Genomic DNA, 18,279 nt, shown 5'->3' on the forward strand with positions numbered 1-18,279 from the left:
GATTTTGATGAAAAACGGTGTAAATTAAGATTTTCAATGTGAAAATTCACCACAAAAGAACTCAAACGGCCTAAACGAGCTAGCAAGGGCAGGCTAAATGAGCGTGCAAAGGGCGTATTAGTGTTTTCAATTTCTAGTGGTGCTTATTTCATCTCTACAAGGAAACCCCCTCTGCCCTTCATACTTTCTTCTTCCCTTTCTACCCTGGATGCGTGACATCTCTTCCTGGGGACGACACCTCTCCCGTCCCCGGGCACAGCAAGAGAAAGCGGGCAGGAGCTCGGTATTGTTCGCAGTCCCCCTGCTGCCTCAGCAAGAAAAACGTTATTTATTTGGAGCGTCAACAGGCCATTCCCGAGCGGGACGGGGCAGGGGCTCCGGCCGGGGGCAGCGCGCCGCCGGGCCGGTGGGCTCCGCAGCGCCGGGGCCGGGACCGCACCCGCCTGCGCCCGAGGGGGCGGCCGGGGCGGGGGGCGCGCTGCCGCCCGCGCCGCTCTGCGGGGCGGCGATGCGGGAGCCTGGCCGCCGCTGGTGAGGGGAGGAAGGGGGCGGCCGGCGGGAGGCTGCCCGCGGCGGCGGGCACGGCCGGACCCCCGCCCCACTGCGCGTCGGCGCTCCACCGCCCCCGGCCGGGCGGAGGGAGGGAGGGAGGGAGGGAGGGAGGCGGGCGGGAGGGGGGAGGGCCGCGGGGCGGGGCGCGGCGCGGCGCGGAGAGGGGCCGCCCCCCCGCCCGCTCCGCTCCGCGCCCGCCGTCGGTGCCGGTGAAGGCGGCGGTGGCGGTGCCGCCGGCTCCTGCCGACTTCCCTCAGCCCGGCCCTGCGTCCCCATGGCCGGGCAGGAGTGGGATTGGTTCCAGCGCGAGGAGCTCATCGGGCACATCAGCGACATCCGAGTGCAGAACCTCCAAGGTAAATCGACACCTCCGGAGAACCGCCTCCCCCCGCCCCCGCGCCGCCCCGCGCCCCTTCCTCGCCTTCTCCCCGTGCCGGTCCTTCCTTCCCCGCCTCTCCCCGTGCCCTGGCGCGGCGCTGCTGCGGGCTCCGTGCCCGCCCCCCCGGGCCGCCCTGTGCGGGCTCCCCCGGCTCCCCGAAGCGCGGGCGGTGCGGGTGCGGGGACGGAGGAGGAGGATGGCGGGGCCAAAGTTTCGCCTGAGCGGGGCGCCGGGCCCGCCCAGCCGGCGGAGAGCCCCGGTGCAGGGGCGAGCGGCGCCGGGCCCCGCGGGAGGGACGGGGCGCGGGGGCTCTGGGGGGGCGGCGCAGCCGGTGTCCCCGCCGCGGGGGGACGGTACCGCCCCGGGCTCCTCCTGAGGGCCGTCGGGGCGCGGGCTGCAGGCTCCGGCTCACCGCGCTCCCTCTCGGGGGGACCCTGCCGGCCGGGCGTCGGGGCGAGCGGTGCCGGGGCTCGCCCTTCGCCGCGGGTAGCGGGAGCTTTGCCTTCGGCCGCCCGCGGAGCCTGGCGGAGGCGCCCCGCGGGCTGGGGCACAGCCCGCCCTGCGCTCCCACCCGCAGGTTTGGGGGTGCGCGGCCGCAGTCGGGGTACGGCCCCGGCTCCGTACCAGCGCAGCCCGAAGGGAGCCGGGTGGCTATCTGAGTACTCAATTTAATGTGCCTTCTCATAAGCTACTGTTGAATAAACAAGGGCAGAGTTATTGGATAAGTCGTCTGCGAGATGGCAGCCCTATTCTGCCACAGGCAGTGCTGGCGGAAAGGATGCAAATACCTGGGTTGGAATGTAGCTCGGTATCAGTGTAGTAGCTCCTCCAAAGTTACGTTTGCCCCTCTCCAGCCAACTCTTTGTGACTGGCAAGGACAGCAAGAATCGATGAAAGAAGAAAAAGCAGAAGTGGCTTATGGGAGAGCAATTTGTTTAATGTAACATACCAGCCTTGATCAGCAGCTCACATTACACTGCAATGTATCTTCATGTTCCATAAAAATAATAGACTTGAATTATAGGTCATTATCTCTTCCTGTTTATGCTTAATGATATTAAGGCGCTGACTACTGGCAGAGGCAGTGCAGTTGCTGGAAATCAGTTTTGGTTTGGCTTGATTGTCGATGATGTATAATTTATCAGAAAAGAGACTCAAATTAGCCATTCTTTCAGCTCTGATGTTATATTAATGCAGTTAACTGCTGATGGGGTCACTCCACAACATTTTAGCTTGCATCATCATAACCTCTGAAATTCAGATTTTGAGTGAAGCCAGAGCTGTTGATTCCAGGATGAACTCCCGTTGGGTTTTGACAATATCAGATTATAGTGTAATTCTGCATTTCGAACTCCTGGCTCTGTCTTTTTCAATTCTGTGTGTTAGCATGGATGGTCTGCCTCTGATCTCTTGTTGCTCGAAACTGTAGCAATTAAACCAGGTTTAATCCTTAACTCGGGGGCATTTGTTGAGAAGGGATAGAAAAGAAATCTATTCCTAAAAAGAGTAACATGCTTTTGGCTTTGCCTCTCTATTATTTTTGTAAGAAGGAGTTAAACTCATTTCCCTTTCTGGAACTTAAAATGCATTTATACAGATGCACACAGCCTTATCTAAAATTCCGATAGTCTTGTAGGAGAATGTCATCCTACAGGGCAAATTCCTTTGAATAACATTATATTCATGAAAAAAGCCTCCTGTTCCCGTCTTACCATACAAAAGGAATTTTGAGATATATATTGGTTGTCACCTTGCTTGCACTACTAAATAGGGTTTTAAGAGTTTTTTGGGTTTTTTTCCCCAAGTAGGCTCTTACAGGGAGGAAAAGGCATTTTTTCTAAGGTGCCGCTCCAAAGCAAATGGTGATATCAATCACTTACAGTAGATATGATTTGTAACACATAGTTCTCACATTATCTTCTAGAGATGAAAAACATTTTACAGATGGTGAGTCTGATACTCAGGAGAGTGTGATTTTTGTCACTCAGGAGCTCAGTGGCAAAGCATGGTGGTGCTTTTCAGGATAGTTTCTTGTAAAAGGGCAGCATATGCTCTATGTTCATATGTAGTAATTAAACTGGCTCCTGCTTTATAACTCAAAATTCATTCTCTCCTCTCAAAACAATGTGATCTGAATCACTGCTGGTATCACTGTCTATCAGTTGCAGAATCAGTAATAGTGCTAGAAAGTCATGAGTCTGGGATGAAAAATTAGCTGAGGATGATGCAGAGTTTCCAGCAGCACCAGCATAGATCCTGACAGGCCCTGCTGCTTAGGGCCACACAAAGGACCTCAGGTGGTGCGAGGTCCCGTCTACTACTGCATCTCCTCTCCTGCAGCATGCTTTGCAAGACCGTCTGTGTTTAGGTGCTATGAGATTGATGGTTTGTCTTACTCCAGAATGTTCCCTTTCAATGGGACATTTTACATATGTCAGGTGGAGACTTCTGCTGCAGATGCACAGTGCCAGACAAATATGAGGTCTTTCAGGTCTGGAAGGCAGACAGAGGCATTGCTGTCATCCTGTGTCCGAGCTATCCCACCCAGCAGCTGATGGAAGAGCCCAAGAAGATGAGCCCAAGTGGTGATGATCATGAGAAACGGTACCACTAGCACCTGAACAGCCTAGCTGGTATTAGTTTCTGCAGGCATCACAGCCATCTGTGGTAGCAGTTTTCCATACCATTTCTGCCTCCTTTTTTAAAGGCTAAAATTATTCATTTCTTTTGAAGAGTTCTTCGTTATGTCTTAGCTAAGCTATAGAGCACTGCTGATGTAAAATACTATTTGAAGATGGCATATGCTGTTTCAGTCTGTTGCATCTTCCCTCTCTAGTTTCATAGTTCCACATCCAGGAAGGATCCAGGATGCCAGTTTCTGGGAAGTGTCAGCTCTCATGGGGATACTTTTGCAGTGGTATGATCCCACTGAATTCAGGAGTTGTTTTAGGTGCACGTGCTGGATGCAGATGTAGCCTCTGGAACTGTATATTCTGTAATGTAACTGATGGGATGATGTAACATCCTTCACAGGGAGGCTAAAACTGACAGCCAGGGTTGAAATTGGCAAAATGGACTGGACATGGGGTAAAAAAAGGATGGTTTTAAAAATGGAATTACATCTGGATATTTAGACATAGGCATATGATGATGGGCTTTTACTTTCCCTTTCCATCAAGATCTGAGATTTTCCATTTTATTTTTTTCAATGAAGGAAGTGATATTTCAAAGCTGTTGCAGGTAAGTGATGTTAAAAGCCAGGCATACTGCTTCCATTCTTGACAGAGGTAATTTCAGAAAGCAGAAGCAAAAGTGACAATCTGATGGAGAAGTGGAGAGGGGAATATAAAGTGCAAAAAAGTGCCAGGTGTGGTGATGCACAAACCAAGTCTCTCACTCCAGGTCTGTTCAGTTTCTAAATGCATTTAATAAACTGATATTCTTGTGCTCTTTGTTCTGTTTGTATATTATCCATAGTGATTTTCTCCACATACTGAAAGAGAAAAATGGAAAGCTTGCACAGAATATAGGAGCATATCTCAAGCAGTGGAATACTCAATAATTAATTTCCTGCCAGGAGATGGTTTTTTTTCCCTTGCTTTCTTTCATTACAACACCAGCAGGAACATTTTGTTACAACACAAGAATATTTTAAAATCTTCCCTACTGGAAGCTTGGTTTAAGATCTTCAAAAATATATTCCCTAATGTGGTGAATTGCACTCACTAGAAAGAGGCAACATTCTCAGTAGGAATTATTCTCTTTTAGATGATATTTTGGTTCTGTGCTTTGCAACAGTCTGAATGTATATTTAGTAGTATGTATCTTTCCTTACATTCCTTGGGAGATGAATACTTGTGCAGTCAGATGTTTTGTCCATCTCTGGCAACCAAGTGGTGTTACCACAATTTAAAAATAATTATGGTTTTAATGTTAATTTTTTATATTTGTAACAGAGTACATGGGCTGTCTTGGTAGAATTCTATCATTCTTCTATTGGAGGACTAGACAAGGAGCCCCAAGTCCTGCTACTCATTGTTTTGCTACTTGCTTAGGGTTAAATCCAGGACCTACAAAAATCCATAGATGGTTATTCCTTGATTTCAGTAGATGTAAATACTTTCCTGAGTCTCAGGCTTGCTCTGCTGAGGGTTGCATGGGCTTCAAACATATTTGGAGGGCTATGCAGGAATATATTGTAGTGTTGTCAGAAATAATTAAAAAAAAAAGTGGTGACAGGCTGGAAGAAATAAACTGAACAATACCATCCCCACTGGTTCCTTATCCTTGCCCTAGTTTGTACCTTTGGGTGAATCACTTAGTCATAAACTCCTAGCACTCTCTGATTTTGCTTGTCTTTCCATTTGGATCCTTAAGATCTAGATTTTCTAAGCTTTGGGCAGTAGTAACTATAGCCACTGATAATGAACCCTAGCTTCCGTTGAGGTAACACGTCCTGAAGCCCATGTCTTAGGAGGTAATATGGGTGCTTATCTCATAAAAGTTAGCTCTGGCATCGAGGGTGCCTACATGTCTTTACTTAGGGGAGCTTTAAGGGATCTCTGATGGAGAACCAAAGGCAGGGGCTATAGTCAGTCTTGAAAATGTTTCTCTCAGTATTTTTGTTTATCCATTTATGTATGAAGCATAATTCTTAGGACTATTGCACTTAAAAAAAAATATTACTCTCTGTAGTTAATTACAAGATACAGCAGCATTCAATCTGTTTGCTATAGTTTGACATGCCTTTCAAACACAGGGAAATTTACCAATAGAAGGAAACCTTTTTTAATGTATCCATTTTGACAAAAGTAAGATTCTCTAACTGTGTATTGCTTTTACTCTTCCATAACTTGTCACCATGTTCAGCAGGATTTCATTCTGCCTGTAGACATGTTCATTTCAGCGGGGCCCTTTGTAGATTAGGGTGACATTTGGAAAGATTAAATCGCCTGGAGAATCTTACACAAAGACCTGTAGGACCACAAAGTGATCATATACTATGTAAAAGTGAAGTTAAATAGGTCTGAGAGTTATAAATGTGAACCCCCAAAATGAAAGATTCAGATCCAGGTATAAGAAACCAGAGATAATGCTGGAAACGTAAGTCTTCTAGTGGGGATGTTCTTTGTAAGGGCACTTCCATACCTGGCAGTATTTGTCAGCAATGGAAGGAATACTTACCTGCTCCAGATGTAGGAAATCCTGATGGTGAAATAAAGGAGCAGTGAGAGGTAAGGCAAAGTACAGATTACATGTTCCAGCATGCAGTTTTAACAAGGTCAATGCCTAATTTCTCTAACAAATTAGAAGTCTGGACTCTCTGTCCTATTGCGTGGATGAAATTACACCAAATTCAAATCGTGCACAGTAGCTCTGCAGGCAAATGAACTCTTACACCTGTATACTAACACTTCATCATTAAGAGAGACTGTGTTTGGCGTCCAAGTGTGGATCTGACTTGAGGCATGGGGTTGATCTGCTGTCACTCGCCAGCATCACCTTCTCTTTCTTCCCTTCGTGAGCTGCTGTTCAAGTACTGACCAGCCTCAGCATTAGGAGAGCTGGTAACATCTCAGACTGTATCACTCACCTGAAGTTGAATGTCATTTAAGAACAACAGTCTTCAAAACACTGTGTTAAAACTCATGCTGATTTTAAAATGTAATGTAGTTCTCATAATTTCTCCTGCTTGTTTTTTATTTGCTCAGCTCGACAGAAGTTCAGTTTTCTTTCTCCTAAAGACAATTTCAAGGTTATGTCACTCGCATTTTGAAGAATATGTAGCATCTACTTTGAAAGTGTTACAAAGGAATGACTTGGTTTTCTTTTTCTGTTTGAGAGACAGCTTTCTATTGGACTAGAAAAAGCAACCTTGGGCATTTTGGCTTGTCAGTGTCCATTTAAACGTTATTTATTTATGTCCTATGCTGTTTAAATTTACTGTTGTTGCAGAATGATTAAGGGCACACGTCTAAAGGGGAAGAGCCAAATGTTGTCTGTCTTGTCATGTAGAAGTCAAAAAGATTCTCAGAATTATATATTCAGGAGACAAAATTACTAGATAAGCAGTCACGTCTGTGTCAGTGCTGGGGTGGTGAAGGGCATCACAGCACCTTTTAAAAAATGTGGCTTTTTCTACAGGTCTCTTTACCTGCTATTCTATTTTTATGTCTCCCCAACCAGTTACACACAGGGACTGTAGGTGGAGGATTGCAGGATGGATTTTACTTCATTATAACTGCTGCATATTTCTGTGCAAACAGCTGAGCTATGTTTTAGCTGTAGTTCGAGGCTTTATAGCCATAAACACAAGTTTAAATTGGAATCTTCTAAGGAGGCTCATAATAGCAACAGCCTGGGTGTCTACAGAGTGCACGCCTGTGGACATGTAAGCTGCAGGCAGAGAGGATTTCTTCAGAAAACCAGAAATTCCACTGAATCTGAAAAGATGTTATCAAAACCACTTAAAAGATTACTGTAATCTCTATGGCCATTACTTGTCTTGAATCATGCCATCGAATTATTTGTTGAAATAGTGTAATATTTTGAGGATTCTGTTAATTATTTTCTACTAATTCCTATCTTAAAACATATTTTATGCTGTAGTATCTTGAAAGTTACACTTGATACATATCAGTACAATTCAGACCCAGTGTATCTATGAACAATGAGTTACCTTTTTTTTTCTTCTAATACTGTTTATGTTAGCATCTTTTACTGTTGGTAGTCAGAAATGAGACCCTTCTAGATCAGTGTTGTTGCTTTGCTTTATTATGGCAATTTTTGTTTTTCTCTTTTGGTAATATAATTCTAGTTGTTTACAAAACAAATGCTCACTCAGTGTGCCACAGGATTAATTTCAAATAGAAACATCTATATTCCAGTTCTTGTCATCTTTAATGCATGTATCCCTTTGGATCTTCATCCTATCCTAATTAAGACTGGGGGTGAGTGCATTTTGTAGTGTCCCAAGCTGGGCAAAGAAATCCCTGCTCATGTGCAGTGTCCATTACCAGGAAACATGTCTGTTCAGTGGCGTGCTTAGATTTACACGCCAGCCAGAGCCTGGCCCTGCAGCGCAGATCCTGCAGGTTGTGTTGCTGCCTAGCTTATTCTGATGATGCTCCATAAGTCTGAGTCCATCTAGAGCCCCGCTAAAGTCGGAGGTGCTCTACCCATACCCATGAAATGCTGCAGCTAGATCAGGTTGTGTCACCAGGGCTTTCACGTGCACAGGCATTTTGAGTAGAAGGCCAAATCTTGTCTGAAGGCAGTAAACTGTACTCAGCTTGTTTTACTGGTAGGTTTGTGGCTTTTTGGGCAACTGAACTTCTCAGGTTTCTGTTTAATGTTTGAGTTGGATTGGAGACTTGTAGTTACCTGGCTGTGAAATGAGTTTGGAGCGTCTAATTAACCACATCATGGTGGATGCTGTAGTGCTCCTGTTCTTAGACTGGGACCCCCAGGGTGGGTGCTCCACGTTTTAGCCAGACATATAGAAGCTCACATTTAGGTCTTGCACCTGGGATTGTCCCTCACAGAGACAAGTTCTCCCAAGTGGCTGTTGTTCATTGTGGCCCAGCAGTTGCAGTCTCCAGGTTAACAAAGAGCCCTTAAAAGAAAGTATTTTGTATGTTGCACCAGGACGAAGGTACTTACAGGGGAGAAAATGAACTTCAAATAAACTGCCTACATACATTATTCTTTTCTCTCTCCACCCAGCTTACCATCACTGTCAATGGTAACGTGGCAAGTGTTACTTTTTTGGGCCTGTCCGTCAGGATAATTCACTTGTTAGCACTTCTGGAATCTGAAAGGTCTGTGATGTGCACTAATCTTGTTATTGCTTTCTAACTCTCAAGTGTATGGTAAACTGCATTTTTGTTCTTCTAGCCTTTTTTTTCCTGTTTTCTTCAAGAAACCCAAATAACAGTACAATAAACCCCTCTGATCAGGCAGCCATGTGTCATTCATATGTTGTGAGAGCCATACTACAGCCTGAACTGTCTATTTCACGGGACTGCAGCTGAACCTCTTGAACTTCAGCCAAAGCACAAGGACTGGTTGTGTGCACGGGCTGTCTTTCCATTGTGCACTAATGGTCAGAAAGAAGTACTTTGCCATTTTGTTTAAGTCTTTGCAAAGAGCCCCCTAAGGTGTATCAATAGGTGTTTTGCATATGCAGTCAGTGTAGTTCGCAACTAAGGGCTGTTTATGCTTCTCTTGGCTCAGTGAAAAATGGGAAGGGCAAGACAGTCCTGGCACTGAGGCAGATGGAAGCAATGCCAATGCAGATAACTTTGTTAAAAACTGGTCCTTTATATGACTGCATCTGGACATGTGATTAAATCTTTTTGCCTTTTGCTGATGTTCATGATAAACGTGAACTGCAGCTACAGCTTAATAAAGATATAGTATTTATAAATAACGCAGTATGAAATATCCATTTCAGACTTACTGTCTGGGAGCTAATATATATATATATATATATATATTTATGTATATAGAAGGAAACAAACATAAATCTGTCTGGGCCGTTTGCCCAGGGAGAGTAACGAGGCAAACAGAAGTAGGCAAATGGGGCAGAGTGTGGTCCTGAAAAACCTAATGGTAGTGCAGGAGCGACTGCGGCCAGCGCCTTCATGTGATACTTAAAACTGGTGAATCGTAGAAATCCTGCCCAAATGAGAAGACGAGCTTTCAGAGACAAAATTCCCATTGACTCTCCTTTTTTGACAAGGTACTCAGTAGGCTTATTTCTGGTACAAATCCTGGGCAGTTCCAGCAGTTACTCTCCAGAGTAGCTGGGAAGCATTCAGTCCCTGTCCTTGTTCTCAGGTTCCACACCGGGTAGGGGACTTCCTGGCCCTGATGATTAGTGCCACTGAATGACATTTAGTTCCTGTTACTCTGAGGTTTTTTTAATCTTTTTTGTTTTCTTTTTTTTTTAATATTTTCCTGGATACAGGACAAGGAGTGATTTGAGATTATAGGGATTCTTGTCTGAATTTTTGCATATCTGCCCATTATAAAGAAAAAAAGTTAAGGACTTAATGTTGGTTAAAAAGAACTTCTGCTCAGCCTTCTTCCAGAAGTTAGTATGATTATTGACCTTGGGTGAAAGAAGACAGAGTATGAATCTTTGCTGGCTAAGCTGCATTTCATCCTTTGAAGATAGATGTTCTTTTTGATGTATTCAGTGTTGGCCCTTCAAAACTTTAAAACATTGTGTGCTTATCAGAAGAATCAAAGAAGATAAGAGATATAATTGTCTTCAAAACCTGTGTGTATCAAGAGGAAGTGCCATGTTCTGGTTGCTAGTACAGCTAAGGGACGTTATAAAATCCTGTCTGTAATGCTGCAGTTGACAGAATCACTCATCATGAGTTTATTTTAAGAACTTGGAGGTCGCACCAGTGGGACTACTGTGAATTGAGGAAGTGGTTGTGACCCTGGTGTGATGGCAGCTTGCGTCTTGGAGGAGAAGGACAGTGCATGATTCCTGTGCAGTCCCGGACATCCCTGAGAGGGGCTGTCCTCAGGTGCTGAGAGATCCATATGTAGCTGGGGAGGTCTGGAAAGCTGATACCCATCTGTCTTTCAAGACTGTTTGGAAACTAATTAATGCAGCAAGTTATATCCACATTTTGTTTCAACTGGTCAGAGCTTGGGTACCTTCCAAGTCCCTGACTTTCTTTAATTTTGGGGGAGGTCTAAACATTGTGTCATAGCCTATCCCACAGATGGCTCTAGAGAAATTTTTTTTTCATGCAGGATCCCGATTTTTTTTGTGCCTATTGTGTCCTTCACTTTTATGCTGAGATTGATCACGAAAACCAGGTGTAGAAGTGGTCTGGATGCTCACAGCAAGCTGAGATGAGGCCCCTAGGTTGCGTCACTCAAGCCAGTAGACAGGTTTGTCATTCAGGCACTTAATTACGAGCTGAATGTTCACTTGAGCTTTTATATTCTCATTTCAGTAATGAACCAAAACTTAGGAAGAGTGACTGACTGCAGAGCTGCTGCAGTTCAGGTTCTTCGAGCCAAAGTTTCTGCTCATTTCATTTATCACACTAATGACCGGTCTTGGAGCCTAAACACAGGAGCTGCATGGAAAACACAGCTTAATGTGCTAACGTGATGTCCACATGACAGAAAGATTTGGCATGGGCTGCCCACTTCATTTTAGTTTGCCGGTCCTGCTACACATGTGTGTTCTTGCACGTTGCATCCTTACAGAAGGATGGGGCTGTAACAGATGTGGAAGTAGTATTTAATAACTGGTTTTGCAGAGATGGTCCAAGCCTGAGTTCTGCTACTCAGCCTATGGGCATCACTATTATCTTTCTTTCCCATCGCTTTGCATTTGTCTTGACTAAAACTGAGATGTGTTCTTAATACATTCTAGCAGGCATTTATTTCTATTTTTTTAGTATTTGAGTATCTTATGGGTTTTAATGTATTTCTCTAGATGACACCCTTATGTTAGGTTTGGGGATCAAAGGCATATGAAAGCCAGAGGATTTATTTCAAAGTTATCCAGACAGCCTAATGACATATTTCTCTGTGTGTGAGCATGGAAAGTTTTGGTGGAGCAGGCCTTGAACCTTGGTATTCTCTTTGCAAGGTGACCATTGGAACTACCTAACCGAATTCCTCTCTTCACAGCTTGTTTTTGTCTCCTTCACCATCTGACAGCAAAGGCAAACAATGCCATCTAACAACTCATCTGAACTGTAATACATGCATACTGCCTTCTCTATCGTAAACTTTTAAAACTTGATAATTTACATGAAGCTACAAACTCATCTTTTGTCCCAGCACGTGTCATGTTCCCATGTTTAGTGACAAGTGGTCTCCTTCTGGGTTTGCTCATGCTTGTTGGTCTTCTCTCCAGTGCACACCTGCTGGTGTGAAGGATCACCAAGTGCAATCACAATTCATTTTGGCTTGGCATAGGGGTTTTTTTAATGCAAGAAGAACAAAATGTTTATGGAGTGGTATCAACCTGCTTTCTTCTACTTCTCCCTGTTTGTGAAGATGTATTTTTTTGAAGTCTCATGTTGATCATCTTTATGAGTTACTATTTATTATCTTCAGGTAAAACCTTCTTTTTCTCCAAGTGCTTTGGAATTACCTCAGTCAAGATCCAAATCAGCTGTGCTCCCTCTGCCTCTTTTTACTATGCTTTCAGTTCACTGAGTTTGTTCAACGAGTTTTGTTTGCCATGGTTTGAGTATGTGTTGCTAGAAAGGAGATAAAGTGGAGCTGGGGAGGAAGAAAACTTGCTACTAGAAGCTGGAAGAGGGTAATTCATGATGAACATCTCCAGGAACTATAATTTGTTTTCCTTGAGAAGTATATATGCGAATAAAAACTTTCCGTTTGCATGCATAAATGAATTGGATTAAATTTTAGCCCAGCCTGAACTTGCTGTCAAATCGTGCTCTTCTGTTCAGTTCTCAGAATCATCCGAATGTTATTTTAACAGAGAGCAATGCTGCATCTGCTGTCCTGAAACTCTGTGTCCCTTGGGTACAGGTCTGAAAGAGCTTGATGGGGTAGAGGGGAAGACCAAGGGAGGGCTTGTTTAGGGCATGGATGAGATGTATTTATCTTGCATGAATGTAGAGAGGTATCTGCCTAAAGATGTCTGCCTGCCCTGGATGATTAGAAGGGTATGTTCTACAAGAGAAGGAAGGTCATAGAGGGGTGATGCACTTCATTGCCTCATCTCGAAATGTGGTCTGTAATTGAAGCTCTGCGATACCTGGGAGTGTAAGCTGCCTTGACTTGAAGCTGGTGTCTTGCGGCCTTATATAAATAAGCCATTCTGACCTGCTCCTGGAAGACTCCTTTTCTTCTTTTCCCAGTTGCTCAAGCTCTTTGGTATTTGTCTGGTGATCGCCATCTAGGCTTGGCTTCATGGCCTGAGCAGAGGAAAGCATTGCTATTTAGTCTCATGATTCTTTGAGATGAGTTATTAATATGTAAAGGAACAAATAGATGACAGCTGCTTTGCTGAGCCGTTTTCCCCCGGTTTCTTAATCTCTCCTCCCACTGGAGCATGGGAAGTGCTGAGACCTGGTAACTCTTGAAATAGCCTCGAGTCTTCCCTGGGCAGGGCCTCCCCACTGCACATGGGTGCTGACTTGCAATCAGCATGTGCGTAGGAGCTGATCCATCGCTTAAGGCTTCTTTGGGAACCCCAAAGAACAATAATATCCTGTTGACTAGGATTTTGCTATTTATATCCATCAGCTGAGTAGCCGCCTCCTCTGCCAGCTCCCTAGTTACCAGTCTGTAAATCTCTCTTTGGACCATGTTGTGTGTTGCATGGTTGACAATATGATTTAATTTCAAGACGAATTTGTTTGAGACACTTAGAAAGGCAAATGGATAGATGAAGAAAGGTGTCAGCTTTTCTTGCTTTGTTTACTTGTTAGCTTTTTGGACATCAGGCAAAGAGACTAGCAGGAAGCGAACCTGCCCTGTAAGGGTAGCATTAGAAGACAGTACAAACCTATATCAATGCAAAGAGAAAAACAATTAGATCCCTTATAGGTATGTTTGTGGAGAAGTGCTGACATAGACTTGTCAGATTAAAGACTGAATTCTGCCACCCACATACTCTCCCAGCAGTTTATTTCTTTCTTTTTCCCTACTTCGCCCTCCCCCCCCTCTTTTTTTTCTGCAATAGATTTTCGATCTACTTGAGTAGAAAAGGTGTAATCTCATTCCAGAAAAACCTTTCCATGGCTTTGGAACATAGGCAAAAACATGTCAAATTTAGCCTGGTATTTTCTAGGCTGCTTTTTAAAAGGTAAGCCTTTTGAGAGAGCTGTACAATTGACTTCGAAGAGAAAAATTAGTCAAACCTGTGGGAGTCTGCTAGGGTGAAGTGAAAAGAAAGCAATTATTTCACTGAGAGCTTTTATGAAGATTTTTGAGGCTCCTATCACAAAAGTCTGTTAATAACGGGACTTAGTTATAAAGTTCAATTGCATTGGCTCAGATACGGATAAACCCTGTTATGGGGGTAAGGGCTTAAACCTGATCTGAATCAGAAGAAGCCACTACTTCTAGTTGGAGTTATTTTTAACCATATGAACATGGATGATGTAGTTGCCTAGTTTTGCTTTGGTGCTATGCTGCATGACCAGAGACCAGGTAGTTTCTGAAGACATTGCTAGTGTTCACCAGGGAAGCACTGTATAGCTTGGCTTCCCAATTCCTTCTTCTCCGCGCTTTGGGAAATTGATAGTTGTGCACAGCTCCCCTCCCCTGTGCTATTGCTCCCCAGCTCTGCCTTTTGTGGTTTTCTAGTGCATATAGATGCTCCTTGTTAAAGCACTGCAAGCAAAAGACAGGGCACGTTCGGCAGTTAGTGAACTAGGAATACTTCGAGAAATCAGTATATTTTCTGAAACCATTTTCTAATTATAGTGAAAGCTTTCTGCTTATAGAAAGTTTGGAGTGTTTTTGGTACCATCTGGATACCTAAGCTTGGACAACAAATCACTTCTGACATAATGACGACAGTGTATAATACTGTGTTTTTCTAACCCGTGTCTCATTAATGTGGAAGCACATGGATTTTCCTGCAAAATGTTGATTCACCATCTGTGCTAGTATTATTTGTATGAAGTGAAAGACTGCCCTTTGTGTTGCAATTGCAGTGGACCCATTCTGCTTTTCCCGACTTCTCTCTCTTGGACCAAATGGGTAGGTCACAGGACAAAATAAAACTACACCAAATGGTACTTACTGCTAATGCTTACTTACCTTACTTCCATGTGGGAGCTGTCAAAATTTATTAACGGTGGAACTCACATGATTAAGTGACATTTTTCTGTTGTTCTCACTTTCCCTTTCCCATGCTCTGGCTTTCGTTTGCTTATTTGGGCTGTAAACCCCTGGTCTTGGGGAAGCTGAATTCCTTGTGTGCTCCATGTAGATGTCACAACCTAAGTCAACGAGTGTGTAAAGGACGGTAACATTGCTAGAGTTAAAATGGTATAGGAACAATGGTATAGGTGAGAGTCTCCCATGGAAGGGGTTGCAGCTTGGTTTGAGCTGTGTTGCATCTGAATTATAAAGTAGCTTAGAGGTTACTTACCTTCAGAGCTAGGCATTGGCATTTTGAGTCTGGTCTGAGTCTGGGAATCCTCAGCTTCATTCTACTTCTCCACTAACATTTGAACTGTTCTTTAAATTCTTCTGCCTTCATTGTGAGTCTTTTTATATTTACGGATTAATAGTTAAGATCCTTATATAGAATGTGTTTCAAAGCAGTCTTGACTCTTCACAATCATGTGATCTGAAGTATCCCAAGAAAGATGTTTTACTTGCACTGAAACTTTATTCCGCTATCATATAATTGTTAGCTTCATTCATACTCACAAGTCAGTTCTGATGGTTTCCAGATGAAACCCATCAAACCTAGGAATCTTTAACCATCTTTTCTTCATCTCTCTCGAGTCTTTTTGCTTTTTCGTATTCTTGACCCTGAGAAATAGATGGAACGTCTTTAAGTAAATGGGTATATTAGCAGTACAAATTTAATCTGCTTCAGTAAATTCATCAACTCTGTATCACTCACCAAAGTAAAATTAAGGGACAGATTCTGGTTTTTGTGTCCTTTCAGTAGTTCTATTTCTGCAGTCTCATGGAGATAAGCTGCTTTATGGAAAATACTGATCTGCATTTTATTAATGAGTTTTTAAGGTAATTTTGATACATCAGTAAATGATACCAAAGGGGAAGGAGAGGGCTTAAAAAGAGATTCTTTCTGATGGGTTTTGAAAGGGATGCAGAGTATCAGTTAAGGGGTTAGACTTCTCTAAGGATACTGCAGGGGAAGACAGTTACAATAGGACAGCAAGAAGATGACTGCTCTAGAGGGGCTGGAACTGGACAAGCTGGTACAGCAGGAAGGCAACTGATCCTTGTGCTTTAAAGGTAAGTCCATCTGTCTTTTGACAGATCAGTTACTCTAACTGGATGCAGTAACAGACTGGAAACAGCAATAGCAAAGCCTTTCTTAGCTCCTTGAGGTTAACTTCTGGTGGGGTCTAACAAAGAGAAGCAACAGTGGCTGGCAGCAGTCGGCAGGGTATTGTCAGAGAATTGGCTGGAATAGTGTTTTCTGAAACAAGAAAATGTGAGTAGGGGAGACTTGAACATGTAGGTAGTTAAAAGCCTACGATTTTGCCTGCTGGGATGAAAAAGTCTAAGGGTGTTTGCTGGGAACATGGAGGGGGAGGTGGTTATGGCATGGGAAGCTAAAAGGTACTTTGATGCTTTGTTCTTGACTTAGCTCCACCAAATTATGCACGTGCACAAACTTCTGTAACTATAAGCTGTTACACTTGCCTTCATCCTCCCTACTTGTTGTATTAATATCTTTGTCTGCAACTAGGATCTGATCTTGCACCCACTGAATTTTTTGCCATTGAGCTCAGTGGGGCTAAATCTGGCTGCTGAAGTAAAGGAGCTGCTCATCTCTGCCAGTGTCACATGCACAGAGCTGCGTACTAAGGCTCTGAGCATAGTGAGGGTCCTCCAAGGGCCTCAAACCCTCCAAGGTTTATATAAACGTATCTGTCTGCGGTCCAAACCCCTGAATATACAGAAACACATACCAGAATTAGATCCAGATCCTTGGATCAGCCTGATACCCCATGCATTTGTCCTTGGTTGGCATGTTGTCAGATGGGCGAACAGCACATCTGTGGAAGAGGGGTGGTTTGGAAGTCCCTAGGTGCATGTTACAATAGCTTTATGCATGTATTTGCCTAGGTGTAGGAGTCATTATTATGGCTTCTGGCCTACTTCTCAGCAAAGCAATTAACAAGTCCGAAAGGTCTTGCCTTAAGGCTCTCACAAGCCATGAATTATACATTTAATTCTGTATCCTCCCTTCCATTTCTCTAACACACTTTTTCAGAAGATAATGTAATATTATTTTCACCTCATACAAAAATATGACAGCCTGGTTCTCAGAGCAGGAAAGCAGAAAAGCCTTTCTGTCATCTCTTCACAACATACAATATTTTTTTTTCTTTTTTTTCTTTTCAGATGGTGTTTATGAAAGAAAATCGTTGTTGCTAGACAATAATATCTTTAGGCTATTCAGTACCTTCCCTGATGAGAGTCCTGAGAGAAACGGCAATCTGCTGGGCATTCACCAGCAACAGCTGCTGCCTGCCTGACACCATTAAAACACAGATTTAGCATTTATTTACAGTACCACGGAGCAATGAACCTGGCCACTGTCACTCCAATATAGTGTAGCTAAGGAATAACATAGACTGCATTTACATGAGTACACTCAAAAGTTAATCCAAATTAACTTTATGAAAGTCGATTAACTAAACCGCTCTGGATGCTGGCATCATGGTGGTTCCTCTGGCTGTACCTCAGCTGTTTATAGTTAAATGTAAACTGAATTAGGGATGGGTTTTTTTCCTCTGCTAGTGTTTTACTTGAGACAAGCTGTTAATGTTGCGGGTCTTATCGCTGCCTTTTGGAAGATGACCAGAGTCCTGGCAGCAGATGGTAGTTGCGGAGCAGTGAGAGTGGCAGAGGAGAGGACCCTGACCAAGTTCGGACTGTTGGGCCAAGCGTGTGCTTTGTCCCAGGATCAATACATGTGGAGCTGGGCTCAGTCACAGCTGCTGGTGCTGGAGGCTGTGCTGGGAGAGGCAGGCAGAGGAGCAGTTTAGCTGGAAAAGCTGAACACAGAGCCCTGTCCTGCTGGAGCGGTGGGGCTGAGGCTAATTTGTGTGCAATTCTGGCTTTTGCTTTTGTCGTTGCCTTGAGGCAGTGAGGAGGAGTTGTGTGGCTACTCTAAACAAAAATAGGCTAGGAGAGAAATTCATGAGTATTTCTCTGCATTTCTGTCTCAACGAGAAGCTCACTGGGGATGCTTGAGCTCTCCTTAATAATAAGGACACTGAAAAGGGGCTGCATGTCTGTGTGTGGGGGGTGCAGCTGACAAGGCAAGGTTATATACCTTAATGTGTCTGGTTCCTGGAAGGAGTTTATTAGTCCTCTCCAGACTTTGGGATGCTCCAGGGAAAATTCTGCTTCTCTAAACTTTTCTGTGTATCCCTACACTGCCCCATGGCTATACATTAGCTGTTCATCTGCTGATCCATGGAATACAATTATTCCTCCAGCCTTGTGGAAAATGCTCTCCTAATTCAGTGCCATGACAGTGAATATGGGGGGAAAAAATGGCTTTCAGCCATTTCAGGAGCTTGCAGCTACCGCCTCTCGGGAGTCCCTGAGGAATCCTGCATGCACGCGAGGGAGCCAGCTTGTCTCTCAGATCAGTTATT

General features: G+C 44.0%; 1 protein-coding gene across 2 annotated transcripts in view; it reads left to right on the plus strand.

The window, feature by feature from the left end:
* The first annotated feature begins 710 nt into the window (after positions 1–710).
* CLMN (calmin) overlaps positions 711–18,279 on the plus strand; it is a 77,140-nt gene continuing 59,571 nt past the window's right edge. The window contains exon 1 of one of the 2 annotated variants that reach the window (XM_055715144.1): positions 711–908. In XM_055715144.1, the coding sequence (XP_055571119.1) occupies positions 827–908 (82 nt within the window). In that variant the 5' untranslated portion in view covers positions 711–826. Of the gene's footprint in view, positions 909–15,752; positions 15,896–18,279 lie in introns of those variants that run through there. The other variant, XM_055715145.1, reaches the window with a different exon arrangement.

This window comes from Falco cherrug, chromosome 7 (assembly GCF_023634085.1).
Source record: "Falco cherrug isolate bFalChe1 chromosome 7, bFalChe1.pri, whole genome shotgun sequence".
Taxonomy (NCBI): domain Eukaryota; kingdom Metazoa; phylum Chordata; class Aves; order Falconiformes; family Falconidae; genus Falco; species Falco cherrug.